The following is a 24,326-nucleotide window of genomic DNA, read 5'->3' on the forward strand; positions in this document are numbered from 1 at the left end:
CCCTGTGCTGAATGCTTTCTCGCAATTCTCCCTGTACTACATGCTTGAATGCGAGCTGGGTTCTCTGCCTGATACAGTTACTGTAACAGGGGTAACCGACAAGGGAGAGAAACTCACTGCGCAGTTGCCACTGCAGAAATCCGGCTATCAATCCGGTGTACACCATCTTGCAGCTAAAGCGTTGATGAATGATTACGAGACTGGCCACAGCTGGATGCATGCAGCAAACTCAGCTCTCAGGTCTAACGAACCAGAAATATTTGACAGGTTGTTAGAACAGGAGGCACAGCGCCTTGGTCAGCAATGGTCTATAGCCAGCAAGTGGACGAGCTATGTGGCTATCGACCGTGACACCGCTCGGCGCCACGAGATATCACTCTGGAAAGCCGATGGTGTCGATGTGTCCGAACTGACACGGCCGCGGAAGATAAGAACTGTGGCTGCCTTGCCCCTGTCAATGACCTCAAGTCAGTCATCATTCCGAAGTGCGTCTTATGCACCACAAGAATTTCGGCGTTACGGAGGAAGTTCTCCTGCACCATGTCAAGGCCAACAGCGAAGCTTTGACAGACCCATTTCACGAGAGCCTGCCAACCGTACTGGATCTGAAATGTATCCCGATCCTTCTCGTGACTCTGCAGGCTTAATCGAGTACGGAAACGACCCAGTTACTGGTAGTATTCCTGCGGAGCACTACTATGGCCAGCCAGTCAGCACTCGCGGAGCCTACTACAGCCCAGATGGTGCTAATGCGTACGGTGCTAGTTCCTACAGTGCTACTACGTACGGTGCTAGTACGTACGGTGCTAGTACCTATGATGCTAATACCTACGGTGCTAATACCTACGGTGCTCGGCGCCACTCCCACGGCCGCAGTGGGGGCGCTGAACCCCGGTGTAGTAGCCGTGATGCAGATGATCTCCCGAAAGGCTCACCGCATACCATGCCCAAGTCCAGCCAAGACTTAAACAAGAGAGGTCCAAACGGCGAAATATCAGCTGAATGTACTGATGAAGTTCAATCGTCTCTTTCCATCGATCCGTCAGTGCCGTCACAATCAGCTGGAGACGGCCTCGACTTTAGGACGGCATCCCACGCGTTCTCTGATCCTGAAGGACACAAACCCAGCACAGGCCAAAGTGATGTGGCTCTTCAAGGCAACAATACCATCCGTCCCAGTATTTTCTCGACAGCCGCGACAGTTAACTCGTCACACAATGGGGTTTGGTCATACTCCAATGCTATTACGTCGGACTCCAAGGAGAGTTGGGTCCACAACGAACAATACTTTGATTTTGGGCCACCTTTGATGAGCTGGGAGCCTCAAATGTACGGGGCCTCAGTCGGACCTGTCTCGGAAGATAATTCACCAAGAGCTACTCCCGCGGTTCCAGAAGATCCGACAAACATATTGTCCTTGTCACGAATCCTCTACTCACAAGGCGCGGATGGCGAATTTCGTCTCTATGGGACGAATATACAACGCGCTCTTATAACGCAATTCAAAACGGTCATCCCCTTCGCAAATCAGTCTCCAGTCAGCAATCGGCATCATGAACTACGCTCGGTCGACCTTAATGTTCTTGCAGTTGTTTATATCACGACCCGGCATGCTACGTTAAAGGGACTATGGGAATTACAGGTGGCAAAGGCGCGACGATGGATACAGCAGCAGCTGGCAGAATTGTCGTCCCTCGGCGATGAATCCAACCCGCCAGGTCAAGAGTTTTCGGAAATGGCCTTAGAGGAACTAGAAAGGATGGCCCGTGTTGAACTTCTAGATGATAGTGAAGTCTCGAACACTATATAGCATAACTGTAACTAAGGTCGACCGAGATTTGGTTGCTTCGAGGCGATGTGTTAGAGCAGGACCACGGTGTTGCACAAGGTTGTTAATGTCGATAAGCGGACAGTCAGATCCCATCTTCTGAGTTTCTGGCGATTCGTCGATAGTCATATTACCACTTTGTATGAGACTTTTCAGGGTTTTAATGTCCTTGCCCCCTGGTGAGTAGGGTGAGTGCGCAATAGACAGTGGACCACTTCCGCAAATAAAAGGTAGAGCTTTCATGAGGGCATTGCCGAATTAGTTTCGATCTAAGGGTGATTCAGAAGTTGAAAATGTCAAATTGATCGATGTGAAGTATCGAAACATACGAAGATCCTGACAAAAATGGCAGATCGAAGCAGGGTGTCAAGTGCGACTGAGCTCAAAGGCATCGCAACTCTTGAAATTGACGAACGTCTTCCTTGACTTCAAGAATTCGCCTGCGGTTTCCGGGTAGAGGCTATCAAGCGACAAACTCCGCAAGTTTGGTAAATAAAAAATTGGCCATATGTAATCGGGACCAAGCGATTCGTCGATATACACGGACGAATTGCCAAAAGGCTCTGGGGAATGCGCCTTGACAGATGGGTGGTGAGTGCTTTCAGACACAGAAACTTCCGAAAGCAGCTACAACACCTTGAGCTCACGCAAAGGACGCGATTATATGTCTGGGTAACCATGAGACCTCTTTCAGAATAGGGTCAGACTTGGGAACATGGGCGTACAGTGTCGAAATATTCGAAGGAAAGCCAAGAGAATTGCCACCAGAGGCCGACAGTCTCGGTGAGAGAGATTTTAGAGAATCGTGTTCTCCAGCCCACCAAGTCCTGCGTCGTGAATGGCGTCGTGGATACATTGTCTGTCGTCTTGCGGTGTCTGAGATTCTCTCGGGGGCCCATAGTTTGTAGTGCCGGGAAAAAAGCCCCAGTTCCCGACATTCAAGCATCGAACATGGACCGCAATACGGGTTGTTGCGTACTGTGCGTAAGAGCAACCATAGTCATGAACGGTTCTCTTGCCCCATTGGAAGTACAATTGTCTCGGGTGATTTGGCTGAAGCTGGGGTGCCACTGGAGCCGGGGCTTCGGCATACCGCGCAGCGCGAGAAGAGCATGCGGTGGCAATCTATTATTTTCCTCAATTTGCACTTCCACTGCTAGCCCGAGTAACTATTTCCTCTTTCTACGTGCCCTCGTCTTCCGCAACCATTCAGTCTCTTCGTTCATACATCAAGGGCCATAACTGTTCATACAGTGCCACTGATAAAGTATTACAGTCACTACACGAACCAGCCTCGAGGCAAGGATACCGTCCCTTGCATTGTTTTCGCCCTATTCTCGCCTTTGCTCCCACATCTTTTCTGAGGAGCTCATCGGGGCTTCGAAATACACTAGTGTAGTGTTCCTAATTCCAAGCTACAGTCATAGGCCATAATTCCTTTCATATCCCCAATTGTATATAACCTACAGGGGTAACCCACTACATTTGAACACAATCGGAGGGACTCGAAAATGGGCATATATACATGAACTGAATCCGTATAAATTACAACTACCAAGCAGACAAACCTAAGGACATATATCGTAGTATTATATGAGAACTATGTTCAGGCTGATTGAAGCCATTGAAATAGAAGATAAAATATAAATGAGTCTGGGATATCTGACAAAGAAGGGAAACAAATATGGACGTCAACAGCGGTTGACAACAACGTCATGATACCAACTGCCAGAAACAGATGCAACTACTGCGAGAACATAAACAGGATCTAGCCTACATTTAGAACTGCATAGCAGCGGCGAAGAGGGCACCGAAGACAACAGCGAGGCCGGAAACGGTGGTGCGGCCAGCAGCGTTGAAGGGAACGGTGCTGGAGGAGGGGGTGGCAACGCTTCCAGTGGAGGAGGCACCGGCGCTAGAACTAGGGGCAGAGGTGTGGGCAACGAAGCCGGTGGAGGCGGGCTTGGTGGCGGGCTTCGTGAGAGACATGGAAGAGGAGCAGGCGGCGTTGCAGACCTTGACAGTGCTAACCACGTAGGGGGTGGACAAGGAGGAGGCGGGGGCAGTGGGGTGGGGCACGCCGGAGGAGACGGGGGACCAGCCGGAAGGACCAGCAGAGCTGGAGGGAGCAGAGCCGGAGGGAGCGGGGACACCGGGGATCACAGTGCTGGAGACCTCAGCGCTAGTGATAGTCTCACAGGGGGTGGAGGAAGCACCGGAGGGAGCAACACCGGAAGGACCAGCAGAGCTGGAGGGAGCGGAGCCGGAGGGAGCGGGGACACCGGGGATCACAGTGCTGGAGACCTCCTCGCTGGTGATGGTCTCACAGGGGGTGGAGGAAGCACCGGAGGGAGCAACACCGGAAGGACCAGCGGGACCGGAGGGAGCAGTAACGGAGGGAGCAGCACCGGAAGGAGCGGGGGCACCCGGGATCACAGTGCTGGAGACCTCCTCGCTGGTGATGGTCTCACAGGGGGTGGAGGAAGCACCGGAGGGAGCAACACCGGAAGGACCAGCGGGACCGGAGGGAGCAGTAACGGAGGGAGCAGCACCGGAAGGAGCGGGGGCACCCGGGATCACAGTGCTGGAGACCTCCTCGCTGGTGATGGTCTCACAGGGGGTGGAGGAAGCACCGGAGGGAGCAACACCGGAAGGACCAGCGGGGCCGGAGGGAGCAGTAACGGAGGGAGCAGCACCGGAAGGAGCAGAGCCGGAGGGAGCTGGGGCACCGGGGATCACAGTGCTGGAGATCTCCTCGCTGGTGATGGTGTCACAGGGGGTGGAGGAAGCAGCGGTAGGAGCAACGGCGGAGGGAGTCTCAGAAGCGCCGGGGATGACAGTGCTGCCGATGTGCTCGCTGGTGATGGTGTCACAGGGGGTGGAGGAAGAAGCGGGAGCGGTGGTGGTGGCGGAGCCCTGGTTGCACTCAGCCTCGCCGAGGACGGCCAGACACAGGTCGACAGGGATGTTGATGAGACCACCGTTGGAGCTGGAGCTCTGCTGGCATTCAGCCTCACCGAGGACAGCAGCGCAGACGTTGACAGGGACGTTGATCAGACCACCGCCGTTGCCACCGTTGCCGGCGGAAGAGACCTGGTCACACTTGGCCTTACCGAGAGCAGCAACGCAGGCGTTGACGGGGACGTTGATCAAACCACCGGAGGCGGAGGCGCTCTTCTGCTTGCACTCGGCCTCGCCGAGAACACCGGCACAAAGACCAACGGGAATGTTGATCAAGCTACCGGAAGAGCCAGTGGGAGAAGTACCGGAAGAAGATCCGGAAGAGGAGTCGGTCTCCTGCTGGCAGTCAGCCTCGCCGAGGACGGCCAGGCAGAGGTTGACAGGGATGTTGATAAGACCACCGTTGGAGTCGGACTTCTGCTGGCAGTGAGTCTCGCCGAGGACAGCGAGGCAGACGTTGATGGGGACGTTGATCAGAGAACCCTCATCGCTGCTGCTGGCGGAGGAGACCTGGTCACACTTGGCCTTACCAAGAGCACCAACACAGGCGTTGACGGGGACGTTGATCAAGCCGCCGTTGGAGCTCTGCTGCTTGCACTCAGCCTCGCCGAGGATACCAGCACAGAGACCAACGGGGACGCTGATCAAGCTCTCAGTGGCTTGAACGCCCTATAGTACATGATGTGTTAGTCCCACATCCATCCACACCTATCAGGGTCTCTGCTTACAGAGGAGGCCGCAAGGGCGACGAGGGAAGTAATAAGAGACTGCTTCATCGTGTATAAAAAAAAACGTAGATATCCGAGGATTCTTAAAAGAGTGGCGTAACACAGATGTTAAAGAATGGACGCTGTAAACAGCAAAAGACAGGCAGGTGAAAGAATCACAACAGATTGAAACAGATACAATGCACAGAAGAGAAGAAAAACCAGAGGATGGTGATCGCCTTATAGGTGCCGGACTAACACAACAGCCCGTCCACAGCAAGCACGAAAAGGGGATATGTCGATCAGAACCAAAAGGGTCTGCCAAGTTAGCAAGCCAAGTAGCAAAAGGTCGCTTCAAAGCGACTAAACAGGTCCAATTTCCCTTTTCGCACGGATTCTCATTGGTGAATGGGTCCCTAGGACGGATCACAAGTCCAGCTTTCTCTGAAGATGATAATTAAACCCAGTATAGCGTTAAACTCCACATCCTGCGCCGCTAGTTCCAGTGGCGTTGTTGTGATTGCTCATAGGCGTCGTTTAGTGCGACTAGTTCCCCCACACCGCCCCTCCCCGATCGTGAGTTTTCCGCTCTCAGGGGTTCGGCATGGCTTGTGTGTGCTCCTGTACGCGTATTATGGGAACTTCATTCTGACCATTTAAGCATTGAATTCTCGACGATTTTGTGGCCCTCATTTCGGACCCTTCTTGGCTCCAAACCGGATTTAGTTCATACATACAGTCCGTCCCCCTAACAAACATAAGCATTTCTGCTTATGATCCATTTTGTATGCCATTACAAATACGAATCTGACTGGGTATGCCTCCAGTTTTCCTGGCATAAGCCCCCCATGCAGGCGGAATAGACCGGTTCCCATTCTCAGTACCTTCACAGGTTTTCTGGCCAAAAACCCCTGCTTCTGCCTCGGCTGTGCCTGCATTTCTATCCAGACCGATTCCTGGTCACGCACGTTGCGCCTTGTCTCTGTGCGAACCATTGATTTCCGCCATTCATGCAGGTACATGCAGGTACCAGGAGACGCTAGCGCAAAAATCCGACGCTTTGCTGCATCTCAATCGACGTATCATTGCCCAGGCACCAAAATTAAGGAACCACATTCTAGGCTCACCCATAGCTTGCAGTCAAGGGGATGTTCGTCATGCGCCTCACGAACCCCAGGGACCTGTGAACCTGTTTGTGCGCCACTACACTTAAATTGCAGACCCCACCGCCCCCTTTTGATTCTGCATTGGCCCACACAGTCCACCAAGTGGACGTCTCTCGATAAGCGAGATCTAGATGGACCACCCCTCGGTTCATTGCGACAGCGACGAGTCTGCCATGCAGTTTGCGCTGCATTTATCTACTGCATGTTTCTCTTTGTCGGCTTTTTCAAGCATCCGGGGGGTCCGAGGTCCACAACGCCACGCCGCTCGGCCTTGTGAACCTGTCATTTCTTAGTGCCTTTGCACGTACATATTGTTCTGCGACCGAGGCATCAGTTCTCCCTGCAGACGAACTGTTATTGAAGGCCGGCCGCAGTAGAATGCCTTCATATAGAAACGTCTAGCCCTCCACTAGTGACTAGTCGTGCCTGTAGATCCGGAAGCTGTGACCGTAGTTAATCAGATCATATCCTTCAATAGTTTAAGTTTCATCTATTGTATCGCGATCGTCCGAGCCCCAAGCCCCAATCAATAATCACTACAATAGAATCTTTGCAGAGACCAGCTGAGAATTCGGGGTAAGCGCGGATTAAGCCTCTGTCTGTGCACAAATTCCATGAGTGATTTGACTCCTTTTCTCATGATTCCGACCGATGGTATCTATTTTTATAAATGTATTTCATGCAAGGGCGAGCAGCCAAACCTAGATATCCGTCTAATGTTGGTTCAGTCAACTCATTTGATTCGTCCAGTTCGGAAAACTTCCCAGTTGTGAAAAACTGCAGCGCTGAACATTCCTTCAATCGAAAATTCTCGATCAGGGACAGATGTCCTCATCTGAGATGTATATATATAACAAAGTGCCGAAGATCAGGTAAAGCCAAGCTAGCATGTGCGGTGATCCACTCCCCTGAGACAAGGTGAGCTTTCCAGGGTAACTGCCATATTGTAGACGCTGAATGCCACCAGTCTAGAGCTCTAACACCCAGGCTGCTCCACTGACAGCATAGATATAGCCTTATTATACTACTGCTGGGTGGCAGAATAGATGTTCAACGACTACATCGACCGGTACCTCATCAAAGCGGACTTCATTCCGTATCGGTCGCCGTTGTTACAATAACAAATTGCCAAGACGGAATCATTGCTTATTATCAGAATTGCTAGCAGATCACTAGGGTTTGCTAGTTCTCTGGAGTCATTTAAGCTCCATAGTTTGCTGTCTCTCGCTTTAGAATCTCAGCTCCTTTTCCATTACGTTATCGCGCTCGTTAACGTTAACTGCTCCTATCGAAGATAACGATTTCCACTGTGGGGAATATTGAGAATCATTGTAGTCTAATGAACTTTTCAGATCCGACTCAGTAACTTTGATATCCTACAATGAGGCCACACCCATCGCCGCATCATCTTTCATTACTAGATACATATTTGTATATCTTGTTTCATGTCGAAGACTCTATTCGACTGAAGCAGAAGAGCTTGTCGCTGCTTTGATTGTGCTGTCCAATACTTCATTAGTGGCACTGTGTATATATTTATACCCCCCTGTTGTAGTTGATATAAATATGCAGAGCCTTAGAGCATACTGAATAATGTAACCCCTTTGAATCAACCGAGGACAAACATTTGGATTCTATTATTCAGTTGGTATGACACCACGGACGTTGTGGTATATCTGGGCACTTATACTAAGCCGACGTGCTTGTCTGGCATTATGCAACCATCATCTGTTGTCTTCCTCCGCTGGGAACTGCTTTTCTCAAACGGTCGCACCCGACATCCCAGTGATGACGTACGCTATCGCGGCTTGCTCGCGACCTAACGCAATACTATCTTTGCTCCATCTGCCTCCGAAATTCAACTATGGGAAAAGACTGAGCTACCAAAGGCTGGGCTACTAGGCACTTCAATCAGCAAGCATTGCTAAGATACTGGATGGTAAATATTGGTATCTTCAAAGACCTCTGCCCCTCTTTCATTACCCATCATACATCAGTTACGAATTTCAGTTCATTCATCTTCAGCTTGTCATGGGAAGGTTTTACCATGGACCTGGGTTTGGAATCACCGTCGACTCGTTGCTCTATACAGGGATAGGACCCAAGCATATCACATCTGCCAACGCTCCACCTGTAGAAACGGCCAAAAAGAAGTTATAATGACCATTATTCTCCGCTGAAGGTCGAATTTGGTCTATGCCTCCCGGCCAGTGCATGCGGACCCAAGAGCTAGCGGCAGTAGCACGACAGAACGTGCCACAGATGCGGGCATTCTCCAAAAATGGATTTATGAGCATCTATAAGCATATTGGCACTCGTCACTCGGGCTTTACCGATCACTAATATCCCAGGAGAACGGTTCTTTTCACCTGTCTTCCTAGGCAGGGCCTTTCCAGATGTGGCACTGTGTTTCCTGTAGTGAGAACCGTAGCTGTGATCTAATCCGTGCGTGGGGTCGTTTTTCCCTGATGCTGGACTGGGCTTCTACCGAACAGACCCACGATATGTCTGATCTCTTGGACTTGGGCATATGGAGCTTATGCAAACTCCGCACAGCGGGTTGGCCTAGAGCTGACCTTGACAGGATTGACAAGCGCTTTGGGCAGCAGGGCCACAGATAACAATGAGCACTACCTTTCAGGCTGGAGCTTTGTTCTAGGTGGCTGACGGGTATTGGGATGATAGGTAACTAGCGACGGATTAGCTCACGCTTGTTCGGGGACTATATTACCAGTGGTAAAAGAATCACTAGGCAACAGAATTGATTTAGCGTAATTGTTGAATTTCATATTGAAAATTTATTGGCAAGAGAAAGGAAAAGTCCTCTAGCGCTGCGGCATTATGGACGTCCATAAAGCGCTTTCCGAGATCTCATCCACTGCATAAGTTCAGGAGAGCCCTTAGGTCGTCCCCTAGGTCTCGGCCGAAATACAAGCCCTTTCTTCAATTCTTCGTGATTGAAGCTTCTGGTGTGCACACGATACATGTCACCCGCTTGAAAGCTTGTCCAACGCGGTGGCTCTTCTGCGTCCCAAATTGGGTACAGACTCACCATGCCATCGACTTCCTGCTCGCCCTCCTCTTCATCGTGCTCTTCATCATTCGAATTGAGGCGCCTCGGTGCATACTTTGGATACGGCATATGTTTTCCAAACAAGTTCCCGAGGCTGAGGTTCTCTAGCCTTGGCATCGACTGGCCTAGATGAGAAAAGACCGGGGTCCAAGACCCAGCGGTCAAACAACACTCGTGCAACGTGAGAGAGCGGAGGTCGGGATGTTTTTGGAGAAATAGCAGAATCGAATCCCCTTTTGCCAGGAATCCAGAAAGTGCACATTTTTCCAGTCTTGGGAAGTAGGTTTCATCGGCGATACTTCCAATTATCCGGTCGTAGCTGTCCAAGCTCCCGTCTACCAGGGTCTGGCGGAAAGATAAATCCAGCTCTCTAAGGGCTGATGCAGACTTGAGTAGGGATGTAATTCCCGGTGTTTCATCAACTAGCACCGCACGAGGATCATCGAATGATAAATGCCCCGCCGAGTAGCCAAATGTTCTGCGAGATGCTTCCTCGTATTCACCTATTTCATCTTCATCTGATTCGACAATTTCAAGCTCATTTTGTATCTCAGCAGACATACTGAGCTTGAGTGATTCCAAGCCTTTGCTTAATATCCCTAGCTGCTTTGGGTTGAGACCTGATGCATAGGTAGTGATATGACCAGATGGCACGCAGCATCTGGGAGTACTGCGATATACATTGAGTTTCTTCACCGAGGCCCCGCTTTTCACTATGGCTGTCACAACCAAAGAGAATACGTATGACGCTCGCATCCAGAGCGGATGCCACTCCCCATGCCCGGCCGATCCTCTCTGCGTACGTCCCATGATGACCGCACCATCTAAGTGGATAAAATCCAACTCACCAAACCCTTTGAGCGCAAGTTGAAGAAGTTCAACCATCTCGCTCGACGACTCATTGGATCTTAGTTCTTGCTGTTCTTTTAACCAGTTCAAGTCTGATCTAGCGTTCAAGAGTTCCTCGGGGGAATAGGCGACATCAGTCGCTGAAACAAAGGGCCCATGCGATTCCCGCACAATGTATTTTCCAGATTCCACGTTCTTCTCTAATTCGGAAGAGTCCAGGCTTGTGGCCAGAAAGGTCAGAGAATAGACCATCTTGCTGATGGCAGGATTGCAAGCCAAGGCATGAAGAGAGCGAAGATTCTGCGGCGATACATCGAAAGTTGGTTGTTGAATGGAGCCTAAGAACCAGGGGCCGATGCACTTTTCTGCGAGCTTTCGGTCTGTCAGACGAAGAGCCTTGACCGTGTCGAGATCCAGATATGTGAGGATTATCTCGAAGACTTCAGCAGGCAGCGTGGTCCAGTCCATGACGAGGGAGGAACTTCGCTCTGAAGTGAAGTGTTAAAAGGTAAGTTCCATAGGCTTGTGCGGGGTTTGTTTGGGGGCCGGAGACAACCACCCGGAAGTCATGTCTACCTGCCTTAGCAAGCTCACATCTGACTAGTGGCTCTCATGTCATACAAGGGTTTCTGACATTTGTGGTATAATACATTCCAATGCTCACTCTAGTACATACGACCACAGGGTGTGGAGAACAGGGCTTCCCGTCCGCTCAGCCGTACTTAAGCCACACGCCGGTAAGTTAGTAGTTAGGTGGGTGACCACTAGCGAATCCTTACTGTTGTATGTTTTTTTTTTCTTTGGCTTTATTTTATCCATCTAGCTATTTGCCCTACCCGCTGAATCAATTAGTTGTTTTCCCCATGTTAATTTTATATAATGTGAATATCTGGGTTTAAGATCTACCTTGCCCTTATCGACTCTTAAGTCAGAGTTGCATATATTTTTCGCCTTTTTTTTTTTCTTTTTAAAAGACAACCGGGGCGTAGGGTCATTATCCCTTACATGATTGAGCCTCTTCCTGTCAACTGATATCCAACAATGCACCTTGCAGATAAGGAGCAACCCGCATACCCAATTCCTGACCGCTGGTTTTCTCCTTTGCGATGTATTGCTACCTATTCACTGCACAATGTATAATTAGATGAACGGATTACAGCAAAATACATGTACAATAACTGTAATGAGTTGCAGAAGAACAAATATCGCAAAACCGAGATCACTAAATTCTTTCGAATATTTATAATTTAGGTTGCAAGTGTTGAAACGGATCGTGAAGGCCGCCTCCTACCATAGACACCAAACTTTTATGGCTATATAAGGGGCCAGTGGCCAACGTGGTTCCAGCCAAATGTACTTCTTTCGTACTGCTCATTATGAGAACGTAACTGATCAGTGTGGGTAGATGCAAGAGGTAGTGGTCGCCGTGACTCCTCTGATTGACACTTGAGAGTAGAAGATTTACATGCCGCCTCAACGTATAATGGACTGCACGGTTGTCGTGGCAATCGAATGTAGCGATACCAAGACTTCATTAGGCATCGTCATTAGGATCTATCAATATACACACTTAGACAAACATTTTGTACCACCGTTTCCGTTCCCTGCGCTTCCTGTAATTGCGGGGTAATTGGAAACAGTGAGCATGTCAGGAGCTCAGGGACAAATCGATTGCCCTGGTGAGCCTGGGACACGTCCTATGGAAGTTCTCACCTTGGGCGCTGGTAGAACGGGCATGTCTCTACCTCTGCTAGGTTCAAGACTGCATTGTTAACTGGGTCGAATATAGGGACCGACAACATCCGTGCCGCACTCAAAATGCTTGTATAAGACTATTGTTGTCATGGCTTCACCCCTGTCTATGAAGACCCGCCCGACAACTACCTATGGCTGGAAGCAGCGGACGCCAAGTTCCGCGGGAAAGGCAAGCCATACACACACGGACACCGGAATAGTCTACTCGGAGATTGTGCTGCAGTCTTTGACTTGCTATGCGTGGCCTTTGATCGAAGCGTACCCAGATGCCAATAGCTGGTGGGCTTGACCTTGACGGGGATATTGTAGTTGGCGTAGATGGCAGTAGCAAACAAAAGGGAAGTATGCTTCGGCGCAAAGGAAAAGGAGATCAGCGTGAGCTGACGAGGAGAAAGAATACTGGTGGAGTTATTCGGAGATAGTGGACGTTGATATATGGGCTCAAACCAGTTAAACCCTGCGTTGGCATCACACCCATTTATACATGCAATCAGTTTCGTGCATTCTGCGCTTCTATTGCATATACTTCGATATCTTAGCTCTTTCTGACCGATTAAGTTCACCATAATCATGCCCTTTTCTGGTTCATTACCGGCTGTTCCTCTGGATTCGGTCTTCAATTGGCCATCACTGACTACGCAGAATAACAATATTGTAGTCGCAACCTCCCAGGACCCGTCAAAGCTAGCTAATATGGCCTCGCTGGGTGTTATTGCAAAGAAGCTCGATGAGTAGGCCAACAATGTAGAAGAAAAACGGCAGAGACCTTAGTTTGACTTGCAGTGTGACGAATCCAATGGTTTATTTAGTTTATCAACCGAAGCAGGAACACCCAGCATATATGATTATATATATTAGAAGATATAGAAGCATATCATAGTTAATACACGCCAGTTGCGGCAGCCTAGGGGCCAGGGGTATAGGTTGCAATCCCATTAGCACCTCCCAATCCTCTTCATTACGTTGACTTTTCCTTAATGGAAGAAAGGACCAAAACAAAGCAAAGAAAAAAAAGAAAAAGAAAAAAAACATACAACAGTAAGGATTCGCTAGTGGTCACCCACCTAACTACTAACTTACCGGCGTGTGGCTTAAGTACGGCTGAGCGGACGGGAAGCCCTGTTCTCCACACCCTGTGGTCGTATGTAGTTATTCCGGCTTGGAAAGGAAATATATAGCAATTCAAATAGGCTGTATAAATCAGTGAGTCTTAGCCACCCAACTGACCACTTGGCGGCGTGTGGCTTATATGCAGCTAGTGATCGGGTGGGTGTCAACTGGGTAAGTTCAGGGTGAGAATTAAAGAACCTAGTACGCCGACCTGCGATCTATTGTTTCGTCTTAGATACTAATCGCAAATCAAGTATGATGTAGCCAAGGAAATGAAAAGTGGGACCCCCGGGCTGGGATCGACCGCAGCTGAAGGGGCGGAGGGACTCACTTCCCGCGATCCTGACAATTCCAGAACTTCATCTCTATCACTCCATGCCTTACACCACTCCCCCTTGCCCTCCCTTTCGAGCCATCGGGATGCATAGCATCGTATCTATCCAAACCCGACATCAAAAATCTCCGCCTCTCATGTGTACAATTTAAGAATGCGTCGATTCTACGCATCGATCGCGTTTTCTTACCCGCTAACCCGCTAAATGTCGAAGTCTTTCGCTGTATAGCAGGCCACGACAAGTTCCGCCACAGTGTAGCCGAGATCATTTGGGATGAGGCGCGCTTAGCCAGAGGGCCGCACGGATTCAAGGAATCCGCCGAGGGAAATGAAAATATCTCGGACGAAGATGAAGCTAGAAACACTTAGAGAGTGGGAAGGCAGCGATTCGGGATGGTGAGGTAGGCACTATCACCCTAGGTGAGAATTGTCACCTCGTTCTCACATTTCTATCCAAGTATCAATACTTCTCACCTAAATCATCCGCACACACCCTCGATTGCCGCCCGAGTACTAAGGGCGTATTGAGGACTGACAACGTAGACTATATAAATTCTATGATTTTAGAGGGATGTGATACTCTGTACTACAGTTCATGTTTAATTGGGCAAAACACCATTCATTAAATTGAATTGGTACAGATACTAAAATCTCAGGTCCTCCCGGCTAACTAGATTTGTAGAAGTCGACGTGGTCACGCTTGATGGCATCGGCACCCTTCTCACCAACCATGTACACGGAGTTTTGGATCCGGCAGTCGGGAATGACAGGGATGACGGATGCGTCAATCACACGGAGATTCTTAACGCCGTGGACCTTGAGGTTGTGGTCAACCACACCCTGCTGGATGCTCTTAGAGAGACGGGCAGTACCGCAAGGGTGGAAGGAGGTCTGGGAGCGGTCTAGCACAGCTCTCTTCATGAGCTTGTCGTCGTGCAGCGGCATCTCCCAGGGGTACTCGCTCTCTATGATATCCTTAAAGCCCTCCCCGTTCTTCAAGACATCGTAGGCATATCTAATACCCTCGCGCATAGCGATAATGTCGAGGTCATTGTTAAAGTAGTTAAGGTTGATATTGGGTTGCTGTAGCGGGTCGGCGCTGTTGAGGGTGACCTCACCGGGTTCAGAGACGGGGCGGACAAGATCAACCATAACAGTGATGTAATCTCCCTTGCTTGGTGTGGGGTAATGCCACTGGAACGCGCTGCCGAAGAGACAGACGAAGTCAAGCTCGAAGTGAGGCTGGCCGTACGGGCAGAATGGGTCCTTGTTGCCGTTCGAGGATTTGGCCAGACGGTACTGGGGGTCCTTTTCTAAGTACTTATCGATCCTGGGGAATCCGACCATTTCGAGGAACCCGGAGCCTAATGGTCCGCCGTGGTTGTTCTGGTAGGCTTGGACAGCCTGGTTGTTCTGGGTGGTTCCCTTGCGTAGGACGTGGTTATCCATACCGAAGCCGTCCTTCACGCGAAGGACGAAAGGAACGCCAGGGTGATCTAGGAGATGCTGACCCACGTGAAGGTTGTCGATAATCACCGGGATGCCGTGCTTCTTAAGCTCGGCGGCAGGTCCGATGCCGCTAAGCATCAGTAGCTTAGGAGACTCGAAGACGCCTTGGGAGACAACGACTTCACGCGTAGCATAGAAGTTGAGCTCCTGGCCAGAGCCCGTGATGACAGTCACACCCTTACAGACCTTATCAGCATCGTCGATGATAAGCTTTTTCGAGTGCACCTGGGGAAGGATAGTGATATTTGGCTTGTCGGTGACACAAAGGAAACTTCCCGAGCGGCGACCCTTGTAAATCGAGTTTACACTGTGGGTTAGGCCAACCATTTGACCGTCGAAAATGTCTTCGTTGATTGGCTGACCAGTGGACTTCCATGCAGTAGTGAGGAGGTCACGGAAAGGCTTCATCTCCGGAATGAGCTCGGAGTGGGAAATCGGAATAGGGCCGTTTTGTCCGATCTTTTTCAGGTCTGGCGAGTAGGCCTTCTCATCGTCATGGTAGGTCGCGCTCTTCCGCAAGTAGGGAACAAGTGAGTCCCAAGTCCATTCCTTCCCACCATATTCTTCCCACATATCAAAGGTACCCTTGGATCCAGGAACCCAGGTGAAGTAGTTCAGGGACGAACTACCACCAAGGGCCTTACCCCGGGTGTTGGGCTTCTCAACACGTTCATAGTCGTCTCGCTTGATCATGGTTGACTTGTAGGCCCAGTCATACTGGCTGTTACGGAGCTCCATAGCTTCCGAAGGGGTTCTGATCTCCTCGATGTCTTTCGAGTTGGCAACACCGGCTTCAACAATCAAGATCTTAGCGTTGGGGTTCTCGGCCAAGCGGCCAGCAACAACGTTGCCGGCAGTACCACCACCAACAATGATAAAGTCGAACCTAGCATTGTTCTGGACAGACATGATGAAGGCAGAACAATTGAAAGAGAGCACAAGATGATTGAATGTTTTTGAAAGAGAGAGGATGCCTTGCTCAATTCATAAAAAACGGACTTCTACAATCCTTTTATAATTGAGCTGATGGTCTTTCTAGGAGAGACCATACCCTATACAGTGTAGAAGAATCTTATCCCGCTTTCTGACATCTCAGTGGACGTCATCGACTTGAATGCAAGCAGAAACAGCAAAGCAGTATCTCCACGAATCTAGGAGTCTAGACCCGTCTAGTGATTCCCTATTGGTCTTATAGTCTTTCTATATTGGGGTGAATGCATATGAGTTGCATGGTTGTGATTTTAACAACTGACACACCCGTATTCTCCCCCGTGCCATGCGAAGAAGTCGAGACTTCTGCAATTGGATTACTTGAACTGGTAATCGCTGGCCGGCCGGGACCTAAAAAATATACCAAATTTATAATACGGCTATCAATCTCGAGGGAGTTCCAGTTAAGCTGCGGGTTCGGGCCAACAAATGAATAATGAAGGGCTAACGTTCATGCATCTTCAGGTTGCCGTCAGTATCCGACACGGCCGTAACTCGGATAGATCCACAAAGGTCTGACCGTATTTGGAAAGCTCCGCACCATGTTATTGACTATTCGAAAGCACACGGTAGGTATTATACCTCCTCAGTCGCTTACCTCAGGGAAACAGAAAGCAAAGCCCTATCAATGGATCTGCTGGGCTATCTCGGCATGACATGTGCTGCATCTACGTCTGCAGTCTAGATGGTTTCTAGATATTTGGACTTGGCCGAGAATTTTCTTATATTAGGCCGGTTCCATCGAAGCATGCCAAGGATAGATCCGCAAGCACCAGGATCCGGAAGATGGCCAGCCCCAAACATGGCCGGTTAAGGTAGTTAAAGCTCAACTACCAACTTTGGTAGTACCTTTTGCGGATCCAACGGGATCAGATCTGGGGCTAAGATCGGTTGCCACCGGCCAGGCCCCGAATGTGGGGCCTTGCCAGAGTAGTTGGTAGCTGAAGAGCGCAAGCTTTGCAGGGAATCCATCTCAATTGCAGGATCCACATGCATGCGGACCATGATGACCGGACCAGAAATACTGCCTCGCAAGTTCCTCGAATTATCTATGCACGCAATATATTCTCCTTATCATCGGGCCTCGGGGTACGGTGAAGCGTGGATTGTCCTACCCAACACACACAATAACGCCAAGCTCCAACAAGCTTTCAAGGTTTCGGGAATAGTGGGTCCATATTGATATGCACTGACTGGGTAGTAGTAGTCGGCCAATCAGCTGTCCGCTATCGGAGTGGAACGCTTTTTACCACTTACTACCTATTTAGGTAGTCTACTAGGTCGGTTTCCTAAATAACATTAGATCTTGGCCATGGCACACCGCAACATACTTACGTCACCTCGTGTGGAGGGGATAACTGTATAGAGCAAGGTGAATGAGGGGTTGTTGACAGTGGACCCATCCTGGCTGTCGAGAACAGAGCTCCAATGAGTGTAACCGTAATACTAAGATCCAATGTAAAGCATCTCAAATCAAGAGCTGAGCTTTCCCAGGGATGAGACTATATAAACTGCACCCCTCGGGCGACTCCAACCCAGTAATCGCACATTCACTTTTTCTATCTTGTCTGACTGATTACCATTGCCCCAATTGTCATTCAGCATGGGCGACGACAAATACTACACTTTGGCCGAAGGTACAAGACCTTTCAACCTTAGACTTGGGCTTTAGTCTGACTATTCACAGGTTGCCCTTTTGCAAGCAACAGAACCGCTGTTCTGATGCGGAATAAACAGGGTGGCGGGCTTGGACTGCTTCAGGATACTCAACTCATTGAGACCTTAGCTCATTTTTCTCGCGAGAGGATCCCGGAACGGTAAGTATCTTGTCCAACTGATGGTTACCTTAAAATCCCTACAGTATACTGACATTGAAACCTTGGATAGAGTCGTTCATGCCAAAGCTGTTGGGTAAGTTGTTAAGTTTTGGCCGGAAAGTTTCTCCAGTTGACACTGTGTGTAGATCCTATGGCGAGTTTGAAGCCACCCGCGATTGCTCCGACTTTACCTGCGCCAGCTTCCTCAACAAGGTCGGAAAGAAAACGCCGGTGCTTCAGCGAGTGTCAACGGTCGGTCCTGAGTCAGGATCTGCTGATACTTCTCGCGATGTGCACGGATGGTCAATGAAGCTCTACACTGACGAGGGAAATCTCGACTGGGTTTTCAACAACACGGTATGCGCGGTCGCTGTATCTCTAATGTTGTTGATTATAACTTACATTACCACGTCAGCCTGTCTTTTTCATTCGCGATGCGATCAAGTTCCCGTCAATGAATCGGTCCCACAAGCGGCACCCCCAAACCCATCTCCCTGATGCAAACATGGTAAGCCCTCCTGCTGTTAGCTGGTGATGAGAAAATCTAACGACAATTTTAGTTCTGGGAGTAAGTCTATTTCTCGAGGTACAATTGGCGAATTAGCCTAACTCCGTTTAGTTTCCACGTCGGCAACCCCGAAGGCATACATCAACTCATGGTTCTATTCAGCGACCGCGGCACTCCGAAATCAGTTCGCTACATGAATTCATACAGTGGACATACATATAAGTTCACCAAGGCGGTAAGCGATGATGATTACCAGATGCTAATGGTTTTCAACGCTAAAGTCATAGCTAGGATGGCTCGTTTAAATATGCGAAAATTCACGTCAAAACTCAGCAAGGGATACAAAATTTCAGCCGCGAAGAAGCTACCAAAATCGCCGGAGAGAACCCTGATTATATGATCCAGGACATGTTTGAGGCCATCGAGAGAGGCGACTATCCTGTTTGGAATGTCTACGTCCAATTGATGAGCCCCGAAGAGGCCGAGAAATATGAGACAAATATCTTCGATATGACCAAGGTTTGGCCGCACAAGGACTTCCCTCTGCAGCAGATTGGCCGGCTTACTATGAACCGCAATGTAAGTCTTCATGGCCGTTCTCCAATATTCAGTTGCAGTGTCTGAGCTCGAACAGCCGCGAAACTATTTCGCAGACATTGAGCAAGCTGCATTTTCACCATCGACGATGGTACCGGGATTTGCTGCGTCCGCTGATCCAGGTAAGCCGGGAGGGTCCATCACTTCTTTTGCTAAGATTTCCGAGGCTAACTTGTACCTAAGTGCTACAAGCACGACTCTTCGCGTACCCCGACGCGGCCCGTTACCGACTGGGCGTGAACTACCAGCAACTCCCAACCAACGCAGCCAAGGCCCAAGTTTACTGTCCTTTCCAGAGGGATGGAAGTATGCGATTGGACGACAACTATGGCGGGGACCCTAATTACGTCGGCTCCTGGATCAAGCCCACTAAGTTCTATCAAGACGTAAAAGGAACAAACCCTGGGGCATTGAGCCTACACACCGAGCATGAAAAGTGGGCGGGAGAGGTTTCCGCCTATTCCAGCGAGATCACTGACGCAGACTTCATCCAGCCCGCAGCATTGTGGGAGGTTATTGGCCGGGAGCCTGGTCACCAAGATAGGCTTGTTGACAATCTCGTCTCCAGCGTGAAAAGCGTGAAGTACCCCGAATTGCGCAAGGCTGTCTATAGTAAGTGGTGCCCTACTGGTATCTCTGTAGATATTCGTCCATTGCAGTGCAAGTCTAACCCTGCATATAGACCTTTTTAGTCGTGTCAGTAAGGATCTCGGGTCGAGGTTGCAAAAGCGCACCGAAACAGCAATTAAGGCCGCGTGATATCGATGTGCTTCTATAGTATTTCTGTTGCGCTACTAGAATTGGTTTTGTCTTTGGAAGGAAATGCCAATGCCATTGGATGATTTTGATTTGATTCTTGTTTTATGGATGGTAACTGAGGAATAATAATACCGTCTGATAGTCGATAAAATTACTCGTATAAAAATTGCCTTTCTTGCGTGGGACTATCCACCGAGCCATTGTTAGACAATCGACTATCGCCGCTGATGGACTATGGACCGAGGCGTGTGGCGACAGGTCGGGTACATGGATCTGGCGGTGGAATGCCACATAATCTGCGGCGAATGACAGGCCGTGCTTGCTGCAAAGTTAGCCTTCTATTGGATAGGAGCTAGTAGTGTCACCCCATTCGGAGCCAAGTTCTGTTAGCGCAAGCCTCCAGGTGAGCCCAGTCGATGTCCAAATCGCACTTGGTCTGTGCGACTGTCCTGGGTAGAGCGAGCTCATCATGTGATCTCGACCTCCCATCCCACATTTCGATCCATCAATTTTGCTGTCCCAACAGCACCTCACTCATGGCCAGAAAGAACAATGTCTCCGCGGGACTCCAGCTCCTCCAGTGGAACACACCGGTTCACATTTGTGACGGGGAACATCCATTCGGAAGCTCGGAGCCATGCTATGAAGGAACACTGGAAACGGCGACATCTGCGCAATCAAGAGGCGAAAGCATATTACCAAAGAAGGACATCGCGAACTTTGTCTCTCCGTTCGAAGAGCCGTTTTAATGAGTATGTTTCGCCATCAGAAGGTGCGAGTAGCTCTTCAGGCTTGCCAGAGTTTGGGGACATGGGCATGATCAGGAATCGAGAGAAATATCCCGGCATTCCCGCCCAGCTGTTGTCTGGTATGAGTAGTGCGCTGTCGAGCTCGAGGCCGGACCCGTTCCAGACGTGTCCTATTCACTTGACAAGCCAGCACCAGAAACTGTTGCATCACTGTGCGTATGGGGATTGGAGACCTTACTGCATGTGGAAATTTTGCTGACGGGATCGTAGGGATTGGAACCCATGCGGCTATGATGTTTGAAGACCTGGATGTCACCGCGTTTAATCCGATGAAGGATGTATGGTTCCCGCTGGACCTTTCGAATGCTTCGTCTTTCAATTGCATCATGGCACATTCAGCTGCGCACTTGTATCATCTATACGCTGGCACTCCCGCGCGACGAGGGTCGACGTCTTCTGATGCCTTGAAATATAAGATCGAGGCTGTCAGGATACTACGCCTTTGGCTTGGTGATCCAGAGAAGGAGCTAAGTGATGACTCTTTTGCGGCTGTTGTTCGTCTGCTCACGTTTGAGGTATGTCAGCTAATTGCGAGTATCTCTGTGGGAAACTGGCTGATCGCATTTAACTCAGCGGTACTGGGGTACGGTGGAAGATTGGAAAATCCACCGTGATGGCTTACAAAGAATGATCGACGCCAAAGGTGGGGTTGAAGCGCTCCACGAGAACTGGCGCTTGGAACTTGTGGTTTACCTGTTGGTGCAGCTTGTAATAAGTATAAATAATTTGCGATACTGACAACTTCCAGTGTCTCGTTAATGTCGCGACCGTCATGGCTCGAGTCCACGAACAACCTCGAACGAATCTCTCGTCCTCTTTTCTCACCCTGCGCTATGCAAAAAACCCCATCTTGCGATGTTCAAAAGGTCCGCTGCCTTTGGTTGATATCATTCATTCAAGACATGAGAACGTTCATGGGATCATTTTACACTAGAGGGCTCTCTGCGTATCCCTTCACTCATGCTGCAGTCGGACTGTTGCGTCATAATTTTCAGCTCTCTATTGGGTCTTCTGGCAATGATTCTCACACTATGAAATGGGAAGACGAAATGCTGGGGTGTTTATTTTCCATCAGTGTCCTAACACAGGAGTCAATTTCCGTCCTGTCCGATGGAGATTCAACAACATCCACTGGATCGAACACACTTCATGGATTGGAGATATTTTTAAGGAATTCTCGACATATGTGGGGGCATTCAGTCCACAACTTGCGCTCTATCTTATATGACAGCCTGACAAGGCTCTTTGAGGAAGGGCAATCCAAGGTGAATTACGTTGTGGACTTAGTGCAGGTTCTTGGTACATTGAGTTTGGAAGCGCGCCAGGGAGTCGAGAAATGTCTTCTTAATTTGCTTTACTACCTCGGTAATAACGATAACAACGCTCTACTAGTTGATGAAGGATGGTCGCCGGATTCGCTTTTGTCGTCAATGCACGGACATTAGCGTATGCAGTCATGAAGCTTCGAATTTATTTTTATAATTTACTACGTCAAGAAGTTAATGAGCGGACCCTAGTGACAACAGATTCTCCTAGTAATATTGTCCCTGATTGTTTGCGAAGGCATAATCATGAAAATGAAAACAGCGCCCAGCAAAGCAAGAGCACTACATCAAGCCTCCATAGGTCTGACCCTCTTCTTCGAGCTGCTTATCCTCTTTAAGGTATTCTTTGAGGCCCTCCTCATCTTTCTTCAGATCGGAGCGAAGCCCTCTCTCGCCGCCCCGAGGCTTGTCCTCGGTCGGCTGGCCTTCGTTTCCATGCTTATTGTGATGGTTGTGGTGGTCGAGAATCTTCTCAAAAAAGGACTCCTTGTGTTCGGTGGGCTGCTGAGTATCTACCATCGAATCTCTGCTTAACATTTTGGATGGAAGACTGAATGAGTGACGCAGTCACGAACCTTGAGGCATCTTGATCAACTTTGATGAAAAATCGGTAATTGGGTCTTAGGTTCTGGACAGTTAATTGGGGTTTTAGTATGCTCAGACTATGAGTACTGTTTATCTACTATATATACCACCCCTAGTATACTTTCTCCCTACGATGTAGATGGAATTGTGGAGACGAAATGACGCAACGATTTTCGATACTTCTAAATCCGGCAATACTAGTTGGCCAATCAGAAGATGGGCCATATCGATCTCTGGGGCTCAGCGGACCAGCGCGAAGCTCGGAGTTGACGATGTCATGACTAGGCGGCTGTGGATTATTGAGATGATGCTCGAGCGGATGTTTGTGGGGCATCTGCCCAGGCTGTATGATCGATTGTTGGACTGCTCGATGCCGTTGACTGCATTACTTTCTATGCGCCGTCGGCTACGGTGTTGGATGGGCTTGGTGGTTGATATATAGAGAGTTGTTTTTGGTCGATCTCTGATACTAAAGAGCTAGGGCTAATAGGCAGGCGAAAGATGGTGCTCAATTATATTGTATCGATATAACAAGTACTGTCGACATGGCAGATTTTTATTGATCTACTTACTCCGTGGTCAGGAGTCGATCGATCCTAAATGAAAATTTGAAGACAAATCTACCAAGTACTCGGATGATCTTACAGGGAAAGTTCGATGGTCAGCATGGCTGCAGAGGCAATGTAATATAAATGACTCTCTGAAATAGCTTGTACTACGGAATTATGAAGTTATGATATAGCATATTCCCCAGGAGTAGTAAACAAGGCGCCCAAACAGCCTATAGTTCCTGGGGGGTGCCCTCTATACCCCGTTCACGCCCTGTTCTCACCTCTATCACCTACACTCACCCTATGACAGATATCCTGGTCACTTTAGTTTCTAAGGCGCATGAGAATTGGGTGCGTAGGAATTGAAAAAAAAAAAAAAAACAAAAACATACAACAGCATGTCTAAGGTGGTGGTCACCTAGCGCCCACGGTTCGGGCATGGGCGGCTCGCCGCTCTAATTCAGCCCTCCTCAGGGCACTCCGGGCAGATATTCACCCACCTGAATATTCTTCACCCGAATATTCAGCCCGTGCAGCAAAAGGTACATTTTCCCATTCTGATCGAAAAAGTTGTAAGTGACCTTCTTTTTTCCTCCGCTTTCATCTCTCTAGCCTCGATTTATCACTCTAACCTCGCTTTGTCACGAGCAAGATACGTACCAAACATAACCTAACGTTAAAATACATGGCTAATATTGTGGATTTCGGGGAGCATAATAACGATGAAATCTAGCGTGTAGTGCTACCACGAACAGAATCTAGTTATAGGGACAAGTTACTAATTTTCGATAAGTGAGTCTTAGCCCTAGGAGCAGAGAAGCAAATCGCTTAATTGTGTCTATATCCCTAGATTTGTCAAATTATATCTATAGGCCGTTATTCCACCGGATATCAGAATATATAGGGCTTTTCTCGAGTGGGTTACAAGGGCAATACACGGTCGGATCGAAGAACGGCCTATAGTCGAGACGATTCAGGGATTTTTTAGGCAATTCGCCACTAGTATAAAGAGAGAAAGAAACTTCGAATTCCTACTAGCCACTAGGACTACGATCAATAAGGTCTATACCAGCGTTCTTTTTAAATAAATCAG

The 24,326-nt window shown here is 49.1% G+C and overlaps 10 protein-coding genes across 10 annotated transcripts; 5 read left to right on the forward strand and 5 right to left on the reverse strand.

The window, feature by feature from the left end:
• Positions 1 to 184: 184 nt before the first annotated feature.
• On the forward strand, positions 185 to 1,810 carry N7446_004774 (uncharacterized protein; the record flags this gene model as incomplete). The annotated part of the gene is made up of 1 exon (XM_058513523.1): positions 185 to 1,810. The coding sequence occupies one exon, from the start codon at positions 185 to 187 to the stop codon at positions 1,808 to 1,810; it is 1,626 nt and encodes a 541-aa protein (XP_058374852.1).
• Positions 1,811 to 3,607: 1,797 nt separating this feature from the next.
• Positions 3,608 to 5,565, reverse strand: N7446_004775 (uncharacterized protein; the record flags this gene model as incomplete). The annotated part of the gene is made up of 2 exons (XM_058513524.1): positions 3,608 to 5,458; positions 5,518 to 5,565. The coding sequence occupies 2 exons, from the start codon at positions 5,563 to 5,565 to the stop codon at positions 3,608 to 3,610; spliced, it is 1,899 nt and encodes a 632-aa protein (XP_058374853.1).
• Positions 5,566 to 9,605: 4,040 nt separating this feature from the next.
• N7446_004776 (F-box domain protein) lies at positions 9,606 to 11,052 on the reverse strand (the record flags this gene model as incomplete). Its single annotated transcript, XM_058513525.1, has 2 exons — positions 9,606 to 9,686; positions 9,715 to 11,052. The coding sequence occupies 2 exons, from the start codon at positions 11,050 to 11,052 to the stop codon at positions 9,606 to 9,608; spliced, it is 1,419 nt and encodes a 472-aa protein (XP_058374854.1).
• A 1,375-nt stretch (positions 11,053 to 12,427) lies between these two features.
• On the forward strand, positions 12,428 to 12,628 carry N7446_004777 (uncharacterized protein; the record flags this gene model as incomplete). The annotated part of the gene is made up of 1 exon (XM_058513526.1): positions 12,428 to 12,628. One exon carries the CDS (start codon positions 12,428 to 12,430, stop codon positions 12,626 to 12,628), a length of 201 nt encoding a protein of 66 aa, XP_058374855.1.
• Positions 12,629 to 13,316: 688 nt separating this feature from the next.
• On the forward strand, positions 13,317 to 14,152 carry N7446_004778 (uncharacterized protein; the record flags this gene model as incomplete). The annotated part of the gene is made up of 3 exons (XM_079040917.1): positions 13,317 to 13,480; positions 13,530 to 13,620; positions 13,805 to 14,152. 3 exons carry the CDS (start codon positions 13,317 to 13,319, stop codon positions 14,150 to 14,152), a joined length of 603 nt encoding a protein of 200 aa, XP_078897050.1.
• A 297-nt stretch (positions 14,153 to 14,449) lies between these two features.
• N7446_004779 (GMC family oxidoreductase) lies at positions 14,450 to 16,201 on the reverse strand (the record flags this gene model as incomplete). Its single annotated transcript, XM_058513527.1, has 1 exon — positions 14,450 to 16,201. One exon carries the CDS (start codon positions 16,199 to 16,201, stop codon positions 14,450 to 14,452), a length of 1,752 nt encoding a protein of 583 aa, XP_058374856.1.
• Positions 16,202 to 17,101: 900 nt separating this feature from the next.
• Positions 17,102 to 17,287, reverse strand: N7446_004780 (uncharacterized protein; the record flags this gene model as incomplete). The annotated part of the gene is made up of 1 exon (XM_058513528.1): positions 17,102 to 17,287. The coding sequence occupies one exon, from the start codon at positions 17,285 to 17,287 to the stop codon at positions 17,102 to 17,104; it is 186 nt and encodes a 61-aa protein (XP_058374857.1).
• Positions 17,288 to 17,885: 598 nt separating this feature from the next.
• Positions 17,886 to 19,963, forward strand: N7446_004781 (catalase; the record flags this gene model as incomplete). Its single annotated transcript, XM_058513529.1, has 11 exons — positions 17,886 to 17,919; positions 17,970 to 18,099; positions 18,170 to 18,193; positions 18,246 to 18,456; positions 18,515 to 18,607; positions 18,660 to 18,667; positions 18,719 to 18,842; positions 18,899 to 19,186; positions 19,242 to 19,326; positions 19,388 to 19,816; positions 19,887 to 19,963. 11 exons carry the CDS (start codon positions 17,886 to 17,888, stop codon positions 19,961 to 19,963), a joined length of 1,503 nt encoding a protein of 500 aa, XP_058374858.1.
• A 552-nt stretch (positions 19,964 to 20,515) lies between these two features.
• N7446_004782 (uncharacterized protein) lies at positions 20,516 to 22,217 on the forward strand (the record flags this gene model as incomplete). The annotated part of the gene is made up of 4 exons (XM_058513530.1): positions 20,516 to 20,924; positions 20,983 to 21,287; positions 21,346 to 21,467; positions 21,521 to 22,217. The coding sequence occupies 4 exons, from the start codon at positions 20,516 to 20,518 to the stop codon at positions 22,215 to 22,217; spliced, it is 1,533 nt and encodes a 510-aa protein (XP_058374859.1).
• A 162-nt stretch (positions 22,218 to 22,379) lies between these two features.
• Positions 22,380 to 22,682, reverse strand: N7446_004783 (uncharacterized protein; the record flags this gene model as incomplete). Its single annotated transcript, XM_058513531.1, has 2 exons — positions 22,380 to 22,609; positions 22,673 to 22,682. 2 exons carry the CDS (start codon positions 22,680 to 22,682, stop codon positions 22,380 to 22,382), a joined length of 240 nt encoding a protein of 79 aa, XP_058374860.1.
• Positions 22,683 to 24,326: the final 1,644 nt, after the last annotated feature.

Source organism: Penicillium canescens (genome assembly GCF_028828765.1).
Source record: "Penicillium canescens strain IBT 15451 chromosome Unknown utg000003l_segment0_segment0, whole genome shotgun sequence".
NCBI classification, from domain to species: domain Eukaryota; kingdom Fungi; phylum Ascomycota; class Eurotiomycetes; order Eurotiales; family Aspergillaceae; genus Penicillium; species Penicillium canescens.